This window comes from Scyliorhinus canicula, chromosome 8 (assembly GCF_902713615.1).
Source record: "Scyliorhinus canicula chromosome 8, sScyCan1.1, whole genome shotgun sequence".
NCBI classification, from domain to species: domain Eukaryota; kingdom Metazoa; phylum Chordata; class Chondrichthyes; order Carcharhiniformes; family Scyliorhinidae; genus Scyliorhinus; species Scyliorhinus canicula.
Genome location: NC_052153.1, coordinates 187,402,230 through 187,414,994, shown reverse-complemented (window position 1 = coordinate 187,414,994; position 12,765 = coordinate 187,402,230). Strand labels below are relative to the sequence as shown.

Sequence of the window (12,765 nt, the reverse complement as noted above, 5' to 3'; positions counted from 1 at the left end):
GAAGGGGACGGGAACAGAGCAGGCAGGTTGGAGAGGGGGGGAGGTAAGGCTGGATGAAGGGTGGGAAGGGAGCAGAGCAGGCAGGTTGGAAAGGGAAGGAGGTAAGGCTGGATGAAGGGTGGGAAGGGAGCAGAGCAGGCGGGTTGGAGAGGGGAAGAGGTAGGTGAGGGCAGGGGTAGGTGAAGGGAGGGAGGGAAGGGGAGGGGAAGGGAGCAGAGCACACGGGTTGGAGGGGGGAGGAGGTTGGAGAGGGCAGGGATGGATGAAGAGAGGGAGATCCACCAGATTTTAGTCCTTTGGCATTGTTGCTTTTGCAGTTATATTGTATGTGGGGGGAATTAAACTGATTATAGAAACAAAAGATTATTTGTTGTGTTTAACTAGCCTTGTTTCGCGTCCCATAGTTTAAATGAAGCAAAACCGAATCATGAGGTCCCTGGTTGGATCTTTATTTATTTACCGCCCGTTTCCCCCACCCCCAGTACCATGTGCCTTTCCCTCTGGGTTTGGCCTCTCCTGGCTGGTTGTAGTGTGTCGGATTTGTTTGTTTGTATGCGTGTGGACATTGAGCAATAATAATGCCCCTCACGGTGGAATAACTGGAAAGCACTCACTATCTAGGTCCTTGATGTAAGAGTGGTCGCTGGGGCAAGGTGTCGTTTGCCTGGTATTTGTGAACACGCCCTACAACACGGGGTTAACTAACATCTGCCCTGATTGTAGGGTCGGTCGTGGAGTCCATCTACCCCCCCCCCCCACCCCCCGCGCCACCCTCTCCCATTCCCCCCACCGACTGTTGAAAGGTAAGTGTCAAAGTCCACAGGACATCTTTGATGCAGCTCATTGGCGGGTTGTTAACTCGAGGACATTAGAAACAGGACCAGGCCATTCAGCCCTTCTAGCCCTTGATACATGGGAATAAACCTTTCACCTTGTTCTGCGACTGAGGATGGGCCATTCAGCCCCTCCAGTCTGTTCCGCCATCCAATCAGATCATGGCGGATATGCATTTGCCTGTCTTGGTTCTGGATCCCATAATACCCTCTCGGGAGGTTGAGATTCAAATGTTTAATCCCTCCCCACTACATTCCCCCCCGGGTGCTATATTTCGGCAGGCGTCAGCCCGTTTAAACTAAATCCTTTCGCGCTTCAGAAATGGGAAAGGACTGCTGGATTTTCGGAAGGGGTGTTAAATTGAGGGACAGTGAGATCAGGAAATGTGGGTCAGTATGTGCGTCGAGAACCTTGGGGTGGGATCACAAGGCCCTTGACAGGTTGAGGACAGGGCCAGGCCTTTCGGCCTGTCAACTCTCTACACCCGGAGTTATTTTCTCCACGCTGCCTTCGACTGAAGAATTCTCTGCAGCAATATTAGTCCGATCCGTCTATCCCTCTAAATATACCGTGAACTCTAACTTTTGAACAAACCCATTTGAGACGATTAGCTTTGATAGATGGAGTTTGACAAGAGAAGATGAAATTAATGTGCCCTCGTATTCCAGGAAGAATGAACTTCCCTCCGGTCCTCCCCCAGTCCCACAACTATCTGTATGACTTCGATGATGATTGGAGGTGTGCTTGTGGAGTGTGAACAACAGCACAAAGCTATGGGGCCGAATGGCCTGTTTCTGTGCTAAAAATGGGCTCAATAGTAATGCAGGAGAATCCTTCATATTCCTTTGCTTAGAAATAAAAATGTGTAAGGTATTTGTCGAGGTAGATGCAGAGAAACCATTTCAAAAAGTCACTTGCTCCTCCAGAACTTCCCGCTGAAGCTTTTACATCTTGCGCTCGTCAGGCCAAACACAAGAATACCAAATTTCAAGCGATCACAACGGTTTAGACTACAGGAGAAGAGGGTGCTGATTGGTTGGCAAGTTGACTCTGGCCGAGGTGTTGCCATGGAGAAATCAACGGGGAACTATAAGCTCCCGGGTAATTCAAACAAAGGTGCAAGGCTTGACCATATTCCTTTTGTTTGCAGAGAACGGGTCCCTGAGTATGTCACCTCGAGCAAGGATAGAGGAGCCGCGTTACAAAATTGGCTATTAGTGTAGCCTGGTGGGAGCATCGAGAAAGAGGGGGCTTAATCCTAAAATCCCAGGCAGGTTATTCAGGGGTGAAATCATAAAGCATTTCTTCACTACAAAGGAGAGTACAATTCTGGAAATCTCTCCCTGCTAAAGTCCTTTGAATCCTGGGTCGACGGCAGCTTTTGGGCTGCTGTGGTGTGGATAGATTTTTATTGGCTAAGGGGATTGGGGTGAATTGGAGAAAAGGTGGGTAAATGGATTTGAGGTAATGATGAGGTGATAATGGTGGAGCAGGCTTGAGGGGCTGAACAGCCCAGTTCAATTTTCTGTTGTTCGGACAGATGCTTGGTATCCCCTCCCCAGATCTCCATCTCCAAAGTGCTGTCTCCCTAAGACCATAAGACATAGGAGCAGAATTAGGCCATTCGGCCCGTCGACTCTGTATCGCCATTCAATCATGGTTGATGTGTTTCTCATCCCCATTCCTTCTCCTCGTAACCCCTGACCCCCTTATTAATCAAGAACCTATCTATCTCTGTCTGAAAGACACTCAGTGATTGGGCCTCCACAGCCTTCTGCGGCAAAGAGTCCCACAGATTCACCACCCTCTGGCTGAAGAAATTCCTCCTCATCTCAGTTTTAAAGGATCGTCCCTTCAGTCTGAGATTGTGCCCTCGGGTTCTAGTTTTTCCTTCAAGTGGAAACATCCTCTCCATGTCCACTTTATCCAGGCCTCGCAGTATCCTGTAAGTTTCAATAAAATCCCCCCTCATCCTTCTAAATTCCAATGAGTACAGACCCAGAGTCCTCAACTTCTCATACGACAAGCTCTTCATTCCAGGGATCATTCTTGTGAACCTCCTCTGGACCCTTTCCAAGGCCAGCACATCCTTCCTTAGATACGGTGCCCAAAACTGCTCACAATAGAATTTAGTGCAGAAGGAGGCCATTCGGCCCATCAGGTCTGCACCAGCCCTTGGAAAGAGAACTCTACTTAAGCCCACACCTTCACCCTGTTCCCGTAACCCCACCTAACCTTTTTTGGACACTAAGGGCAATTTATCATGGCCAATCCACCTAACCTGCACATCTTTGGACTGTGGGAGGAAACCGGAGCACCCGGAGGAAACCCATGCTGACACGGAGAGAACATAAGAACTAGGAGCAGGAGTAGGCCATCTGGCCCCTCGATCCTGCTCCGCCATTCAATGAGATCATAGCTGATCTTTTATGGACTTTCCGGCCCGAACACCATAACCCTTTATACCTTTATTCTTCAAAAAACTATCTATCTTTATGTTAAAAACATTTAATGAAGGAGCCTCAACTGCTTCACTGGGAAAGGAATTCCATATATGCACAAACCCCAAATCCTAAATCTACTTCCCCTTATTTTGAGGCTATGCCTCCTAGTTCTGCTTTCATCCGCTAGTGGAAACAACCTGCCCGCATCTATCCTATCTATTCCCTTCATAATTTTATATGTTTCTATAAGATCCCCCCGCATCCTTCTAAATTCCAACGAGTACAATCCCAGTCTACTCAACCTCTCCTCGTAATCCAACCCCTTCAGCTCTGGGATTAACCTAGTGAATCTCCTCTGCACATCCTCCAGCGCCAGTACGTCCTTTCTCAGGTAAGGAGACCAAAACTGAACACAATACTCCAGGTGTGGCCTCACTAACACTTTATACAATTGCAGCACAACCTCCCTAGTCTTAAACTCCATCCCTCTAGCAATGGAGGACAAAACTCCATTTGCCTTCTTAATCACGTGTTGCACCTGTAAACCAACTTTCTGCGACTCATGCACTAGCACACCCAGGTCTCTGTGCACAGCAGCATGTTTTAATATTTTATCATTTAAATAATAATCCCTTTTGCTGTCATTCCTACCAAAATGGATAACCTCACACTTGTCAACATTGTATTCCATGAACATGCAGACTCTGCACAGATAGTGATCCAAGCCGGGAATTGAACCTGGGACTCTGGAGCTGTGAAGCAACAGTGCTAACTACTGTGCAATCGTGCTGCCCAAATGGGGTCTGACCAGAGCCTTATGGAGCCTCAGAAGTACATCCCTGCTCTTGTATTCTAGGGAGTAAGGACCAAGTATGCGAAAACCGTGAAGTTAAAGCAGGTTATGGACAGAACCATGGTAGCAGTATCAATGGCACAGGCTCTCCGAGGTGTCGCCCACAAAATTTAAATCATTGTCCAATCAAGGTGCCAGCTAATCTTTAGAGACAGCTGGCAGCCTTGTCTACAATTGTGGAATTGGGCTTCAGCATATTCTTAAGTACGGGGAGAGGTCAAAGTGAATATAAACGCAAATAAATAGACTTTTCATCTATCTTTCATATCTCTGGGACATCTCAAAGCGCTTAGCTATCAATTAAATACTACCACTAAATATTTTTCATGGAAGCCTTAAGACTTTCATTTGTATACCGCCTGTTTACAATCTCCTGATTCCCGAGTGTTTTGAAGCCAATGATGTGCTTTCGAAGAGAGGTTACTGTTGGACGGGATGTGTAGTATAAGGGTATCTGGCATAGCGGGGGTTAATGTGGGACTGGGAAACAGTACCTCCCACAGTGTGATGTAAAGAGACAGATACCTGAGACTAGAGTCAGTTGTGGAGGGGACCGAGACCTGTGTAGGAGCAAGCATGGAGTTAGCTCATAGCCTCAGCGATACCCTGTATATATGTACGTAGTTGTATTATCAATAAACAGTTAATGTTCAATCGGAAAATACTCTGAACCTCTCCCTGAGACCTACTGAACGTAGAACACTCTGCACGAGGGTGCTGCTAGTGAGCTGTCAGCCTCTGATTGGCTGACAGTGCTCTGAGGTAGGATTTTCTGTCACTGAGGGTGGATATTCCGCCTCCAGTCTAATGGCTATAGGGCAGCTGGCGTTCTTCTTGATGGGCCAAGCGCTTTCTGCTGTGAAAAAGAGGGAGTGAAAGCACTTAGCTACTTTTGATGTGGTGAGGAAGTGTCAATCATTGCAAGAGTCTTTATAAACATTGTGGTTAGTGTCAAAGCAGAGTACCTGAGCTGTATTAAAGTGTGAAGGAACCTGTCTCTGGAGTAATAAAACTGTCAATCATTGGCTAATGCGATGCATTGCTGTGTGAAATTGAATGAAAGATGTGCACTTCAAAGGCTGTCAAGGGAATTGAAGCCCTTTGACGTGTACTTGGCTTTCAGGGAAGCCTCTGACACTTTTTTCTGAGGCAGCAGATGTTAGGGATGAGTGAGTGAAAATACAGGGGTTTTCATTCCACTGCCTGGACTGCTCTTTAGCTTTCAGTCAGGGGTGACTGAGGGGAGGGGTCTCTGATGGGGGGGTCTCTGATTGGGGGCAGCTCTTATAGGGGAGTCTTTGTCAAGGGGGGTCTCTATTGGGGGTCTCTGTCGAGGGGGCAGGATGGTGGAGAAGGGGAGGATCCACCTACCTGTTAGAGGAGTGGGGGGGGGGGTGGGGGACAGGGATTTGCTTTGTGGGGGGAGAGAGATCTGCCCCCTGACCTCTGTCATGGGCCATCTGTTCAAAATGGCGGTTCGATACCGGGATTTTGACAGAATCCAGCGAGCTTGCCTCCATGCATAAATTAGCATGGTAAAGGAGGGGTGTTATAACCTGCCTGCTTACCATTGGCTGTGGACTAATGACAATCCCACAATCCTATGGGAGTATGAGGTTCCCCAATGAGGGGGGGTGGGCGGAGAAATCATTAGCAGACTCCCTGCATAAATAGAGCTGGCCAGTTTGGAACCAGCAGAGAGAGTGACGGGAGCACTTAGCCCCAAAATGGAGAATGCAGCCCCATCTCTTTCTTTCCAGCGTATGGGAACATGAGCCTGGTACTGTATAGGATAACCTGTTTTCAGACCAAAATGAAATAATGAAAACTTTGGAACCCGTTATATTGAAAACGCTGCATTTCCTACACTCTAGCAATGACTGCACTTGTTTGACTTTTTTTATTCATTCATGGGACGAGAGCGTCGCAGACTGTGCCCAGATTAATTGCCCATCCCTAATTGCCCTTGAGGGGGTAATTAAGAATCAACCACCTTGCTGTGGGTCTGGAGTCACATGTAGGCCAGACCAGGTAAGGACGGCAGATTTCCTTCCCTAAAGGACATTAGTGAACCCAGATGGGTTTTTACGACCATCGACAATGGTTTCATGATCATCACTAGACTTTTAATCCCAGATTTTTTAATTGACTTCAAATTTCACCATATGCAGTGGCGGGATTTGAACCTGGGACCCCAGTGCATTACTCTGGGTCTCTGGTTTACTAGTCCAGTGACAATAACACCACGCCACCGCCACCCCAAAAGCACTTTGTGTTCGAACAATCGCCTCTGTGTCAGAAGCTGTAACCCTGTGAATCTGTCGTCTTCAGGAAAGCATCCAATTCTGTTCTGAAAGCCATGATTGAATCTACTTCCCCTACACACTGGGCCAGAGCATCCCAGATCCAAACCACTCGCTGCTTAGAAGATGTTTTCCCCTCGTGTCACTGTTGCTTCTTTTGTCATTCACCTGAAATCACCTGGAGGGCAACTCAAGGGTGCCCTTGCGGCTGTAGGTAGGTGGTAGAGGGCACGGGTTTGGAAGGTGCTGTCGAAGGGGACTTGATGAATTGCCACGGTGCACCTTGGAGACCGTGCCTGTTGTCGCGGCGAATTCTGATTGCACACAAACTATGTGTAATTCCAGTCACTTTTTAAAAGTTATTTCATGGGATGTGTGCATTAGTGGCAATGTCAGCATTTATTGTCCAAACCTTCATAGAATTTACAGTGCAGAAGGAGGCCATTCAGCCCATCGAGTCTGCACCAGCTCTTGGAAAGAGCACCTACCTACGGTCAACACCTCCACCCTATCCCCATAACCCAGTAACCCCACCCAACACTAAGGGCAACTTTGGACAGTAAGGGCAATTTAGCATGGCCAATCCACCTAACCTGCACATCTTTGGACTGTGGGAGGAAACCGGAGCACCCGGAGGAAACCCACGCACACACGGGGAGGATCTGCAGACTCCGCACAGACAGTGACCCAAGCCGGAATCGAACCTGGGACCCTGGAACTGTGAAGCAATTGTGCTATCTACAATGCTACCGTGCTGCCCAACCTAATTGACCTTGAATCACCCTGGCGTTTAGGCTGTTTAAAAGTCCACCACATTGCTGTGGGTGTGGAGTTACATGTAGGCCAGACCAGGTCTGGCAGCAGATTTCCTTCCTGAAAGGACGTTAGTGAAGCGAATGTATTTGTAAAACGATAGCTGATATTTTAATTATTGAACTTACAGTGCAGAAGGAGGCCATTTGGCCCATCGAGTCTGCACCGGTTCTTGGAAAGGTCACCCTACCTAAGCCCACACCCCCACCCTATCCCCGTAACCCTGTAACCCCACCGAACATTTTTTGGACACTCAGGGCAATTTATCATGGCCAATCCACCTAACCTGCACATCTTTGGACTGTGGGAGGAAACCGGAGCACCCGGAGGAAACACACGCGGAGAACGTGCAGACTCCGCACAGACAGTGACCCAAGCCGGGAATCGAACCTGGGACCCTGGCGCTGTGGAGCAACTGTGCTAACCACTGTCATACCATACCGCCCCTAGTCACCACTCCCCGTTTTCACTAATTGATTTGAAATTACTCCAGCCACCATCATGGATTCGATCAAAGTGTCTTTTTGAATTCTTAATTGTTCTCATTGAATCTGAATCTCCGGAGCATTGTGCCTGGGCTGTGAATTACTAGTTCAGTGACGTTACCATTAGTGATACCCCCACCCCTCACGGCAGCGCGAGCTCCAGGTGAATTACTCAGTCAAATCCATTCTGTTCTGGAAAAGCAATACCGCTATATGCAACCACGTTACAGACTCCGTTGGAGAACTATTCCTTCCTTGTCTCTGGGGGGAGGGAGGGCGGGAGGGGGAGGGGGGTTTGGGGGTGGGTTATCCCAGACAGCTCAGGCTTTGAGGATGGAATATTGGGGACAGCGGCCAGGATAATTATGTTGGGGATGATTGATGCTCCCTGTTGACCAAGCCCGGCTGCTTCTTGAAATCAAAGTGTCTTTCCAACAGAATTCTTAATTGTTCTCATTGAATCGCAGACCCCAGCATGAGTCCGGCCTATTTGGAGGAGAAGATTAGCCACGAGGCATTGGAGTTGGAGAAACGGCTCAGTCTTCTGTCGCAGTCCAGTCGACAAAGCAGCGGAGGTAAGCAGAACGCCTCGTCTTAATTTCCGCCTCCTGTCAAACCTAACAACCAGGGGAGTCCCCTATTATCAGCTCTCACCTCTAATCCAGATATTGTCAGTTCAGCAACCTGTTTCCGGAGAGAAATACTGAATCCCAGACTGAGGTACCCGTTGAGGGAGTGCTGCATCATCTTGGTGATGAGTCCTCAAACCGAGGCCTCTTCTGCCCTCTCAGAATGAGACGCAGGATCCTATTCCAAAGAAGTGCTGGGGTCCAGGATGACAGTTATCACTCAACCAGCATTACCAAAAACAGATTAATTCATCACTCTCTCCTTTCTGCTGGTGGATTGGATTGGATTTGTTTATTGGCATGTGCACCGAGGTACAGTGAAAAGTATTTTTAATGTGGACGTGCCAAATTTCCTTAGTTTCCTGAGGAAGTATCGGCGCTGTTGTGCTTTCCTGGTGATAGCGTCGACGTGAGTGGACCAGGACTGATTTTTTGAGGTGTGCACCCCTAGGGATTTGAAACTGCGAACCATCACGGTGAACCATCACCTCACGGTAGCATGAAGGGGCCTCACGGTAGCATGGTGGTTAGCATCAATGCTTCACAGCTCCAGGGTCCCAGGTTCGATTCCCGGCTGGGTCACTGTCTGTGTGGAGTCTGCACGTCCTCCCCGTGTGTGCGTGGGTTTCCTCCGGGTGCTCCGGTTTCCTCCCACAGTCCAAAGATGTGCGGGTTAGGTGGATTGGCCATGCTAAAATTGCCCGTAGTGTAAGGTTAATGGGGGGATTGTTGGGATACGGGTTACGTGGGTTTAAGTAGGGTGATCATTGCTCGGCACAACATTGAGGGCCGAAGGGCCTGTTCTGTGCTGTACTGTTCTATGTTCTATGTTCTATCTCCACCTTGGCCCCGTTGATGCTGACAGGGGTGTGTACAGTACAATGACCAGCTCTTTAGTTTTGTTGGCATTGAGGGAGAGATTGTTGTCGCTACACCACTCCACCAGGTTCTCTATCTCCCTCCTGTATTCTGACTCGTCGTTATTCGAGATCCGGCCCACTATGGTCGTATCGTCAGCAAACTTGTATATGCGTGTTGGAACCAAATTTTGCCACGCAGTCATGTGTGTACAGGAAGCAGAGTAGGGGGCTAAGTACGCAGCCTTGTGGGGCCCCGGTATTGAGGACTATTGTGGAGAAGGTGTTGGTGTTCATTCTTACTGATTGTGGTCTGTTGGTCAGAAAATCGAGGATCCAGTTGCAGAGTGGGGAGCCAAGTCCGAGGTTTTGGCTGCTGTGTTACTGTACATCGCAACACTAATTGCACTCCAGTGGGAAGCACTCTGATGCTGAGGTTGTGACGGGCACTGTAAAAATGTCAGTCTTTCTCTCATCCCCTGAGTATCATCCAGTGATGGTGCTGAAAGGTCAGCCTGTGGCGACGTTAGGTAATGGTCAGGTGAGGCACCTGTGGTTAAATAGTCCCCTGGCATACCCTGTCAGGGTTTGGAAGAACAATTAGATTCACTACAGGATGCCCGAGACCATCCGGTGATCCTTATCCCAGTGTCAGTTCAGGAGAGGGGTGGGGGTGGGGCCGGGAGAACGCACTGTCTTCCCCCACCGCTCCCCCACCCCAGGAGCCCAGTGGTCATTTCCTAGTAGTCAACACAATGCCATGCAGTTTATACGAAGCATACAAAGTAGGAGCAGGGGTAGGCCACTCGGCCCCTCGAGCCTGCTCTGCCATTCACTAAGATCGTGGCTGAGCTGTTTGTGTTTCGAGTTCCACTTTCCCCATTTACCCCCAATAACCTTTGGTTCTCTTGCCTCACAAGAAGCTATCTACCTCCCCCTTAAAAATATTCAGTGACCTCGACTCCACTGACTTGTGTGGCACACCGTTCTGAAGTCACCCAACCCTCTGAGACATCGGCATACATAGAATTTACAGTGCAGAAGGAGGCCATTCGGCCCATCGAGTCTACACTGGCCCTTGGAAAGAGTTCCCTACTTAAGCCCACACCTCCACTCTATCCCCGCAACCCAGCAACCCCACCTAACCTTTTGGACACTAAGGACAATTTAGCACGGCCAATCCACCTAACCTGCACATCTTTGGACTGTGGGAGGAAACCGGAGCACCCGGAGGAAACACACGCAGACACGGGAGAACGTACAGACTCTGCACAGACAGTGCCCCAAGCCGGGAATCGAACCTGGGACCCTGGAGCTGTGAAGCAACAGTGCTAACCACTGTGCTACCGTGCTGCCCCTTCAGTTCCTCTTCATCCCTGTCCTAAAAGGGCGACTCCTCTCTTTGAAGGGCAGCACGATAGCACACATGGCTAGCACTGTGGCTTCACAGCGCCAGGGCCCCAGGTTCGATTCCCCGCTCGGTCATTGTCTGTGCGGAGTCTGCAAGTTCTCCCCGTGTCTGGGCGTGGGTTTCCTCTGGGTGCTCCGGTTTCCTCCCACGGTCCAATTACGTGCAGATTAGGTGGACTGGCCGTGATAAATTGCCCTTAGTGACCAAAAAAGATTAGGAGGGGTTATTGGGTTACGGGGATTGGGTGGAAGTGAGGGCTTAAGTGGGTCGGTGAAGACTCGATGGGCCGAATGGCCTCCTTCTGCACTGTATGTTCTATATTCTATGTAAAAGAGTTCTCCCTAGTTCTGGACTCACCCATAAGAGGAAACGTGCTTTCCGCCCACCTTGTCAAGACCATTCAGGATCTCCTCGTCTTCAATCAAAGCCCCCCCCCCCCATAATTCCTCTAAACTCCAGTTAGAATGAGCCCAGCTTGTACAGCCTTTCCTCAAGACAACACATTCGTTCCAGGGTTCAACCTAGTAAAATTCCTCGGGACCGCCTGCAGCAGCACATTGACATCCTTCCCGAAATAAGGAGACCCCATCTGCCCATAGTATTCGAGGTGCAGTCTGATCAATGCTCTGCAATGCAATGCAGTTTGTTGTGGACGTTTTTTTACTTATTTATTTGTTTGTTTTTTGCTCTAGGGGATGACCGGAGTCTGTCCAGCTCGACGGAATCCTCCGACACCAGCCAGTCAGACAGTGCCAGCATGGGAAGCCGGCTGACACTGTGGCCTGAGCAGCTGGCGGTCAGCGGCCTGCAGGAGGGTCACTCGCTGGGCCCGGCGGCCCGGGGCCTGGGCCCAACAGAAGAGAAGATCTACGCGGAGGTCACGCGGGGGTCCAAGCCTCCGCCAAAGCCGCCCCGGTCACGGAAACTGCAGGAGGTGGGCCGCCAGAGCTCCTCGGACAGCGGCATTGCCACCGCCAGCCACTCGTCCTATTCCGGAAGCTTCTCTTCCTACGCCGGCAGCCTGGACGTTTGCCAGACTGATGAGTTTGGTTCCTTGCTTAGCCTCCCGTCACACTTGCCCGCTGAGCGGACCCTGTGCGCCTGTGAGGCTCCAGCGACTCCTGGTTCTGAGTATCAGGTTCCGAGCTCCATCCGACATCATTACGACACGCCGCGGAGTGTCGTACAGGCCGCTGCGATGAAGGAAGCACAACCGGTCACATCGCCTCCCTCCGTGTTAAAGGACCAGGCAGCCCAGGAGGCGGCTGACAGCCAACTGTTGGGCATAGAAAGGGGCAAGAGCTTTCCTTCAGTCCTGGAAGGTGCCAGGGACCCGACTGGTGAACTATACGCAGGTTTCGTACCAGGCTGGACCCAGTTAAAGGCACAGGGACAGGCGCCGGATGCCACAGGGAGCAAAGTGTCTTCACTCACCGGAACGCCGATGCCAGGAGTGGGATCTACAGACCCTTGCGAGATATACAGCCCCTACCCAGGAGTGGGCCGGGCTCTCTTCACTGCCTGCCTGACATGTGGGGGCCTCAAGGTAACCTTCAAATACTTAGTAATTCTTGATAGCGGTAGCAATTGAGTAAGGTGTGTGCTACAGAAAGAAACCGTCCAGCCTCGCTAGCCCTTACCTGTGGTAATATTCCACTTCAGCACTGCCCTTGAATCTGTAAATCTTTGACATGACGAGGTCACGGGTTCGAGCCCTCCAGATATTTCAGCACATTATCTCGGCCCTCACTCTGGTTGTGGTACTGGGGGGGGGGGGGGGGGGGGGAGGGAGTGCTGCACTGTTGCAGGTGCCACTTTACAACCCAGTGCCTTCTACCCTCTGGGGTGGATGTAACGATTCCGCCGACCGCCATTTTGAAGATGAGCGGGGGAGGCCGATCCATTCATCTGCCAACCAACATCGCTAATTTCCCGACCATGAGCAGATTTGTGAGAGCTGCCTGTGGGCAAACTGGCTGTGCTGTTTCCCGCGTGACAACCGGGGCTACGTTCACAATGTGCCCCATCGGCTGCCACGTTCCTTGAGATATCCGGTGATTGTGAAAGGGGCTGCAGAAACGGAAGTCCTTCCTTGAAAAAAATGTAACAAGGAAAGAACATCCCCAACAAATTCCT

The 12,765-nt window shown here is 50.2% G+C and overlaps 1 protein-coding gene across 1 annotated transcript in view; it reads left to right on the top strand.

Moving 5' to 3' along the window:
- dok7b (docking protein 7b) overlaps positions 1-12,765 on the top strand; it is a 98,508-nt gene that overhangs the window by 16,443 nt on the left and 69,300 nt on the right. Inside the window, exons 6-7 of the mRNA XM_038805847.1 lie at positions 8,200-8,307; positions 11,322-12,175. Coding sequence (XP_038661775.1) covers positions 8,200-8,307; positions 11,322-12,175 — 962 coding nt within the window. The remainder of the gene's footprint in view (positions 1-8,199; positions 8,308-11,321; positions 12,176-12,765) is intronic.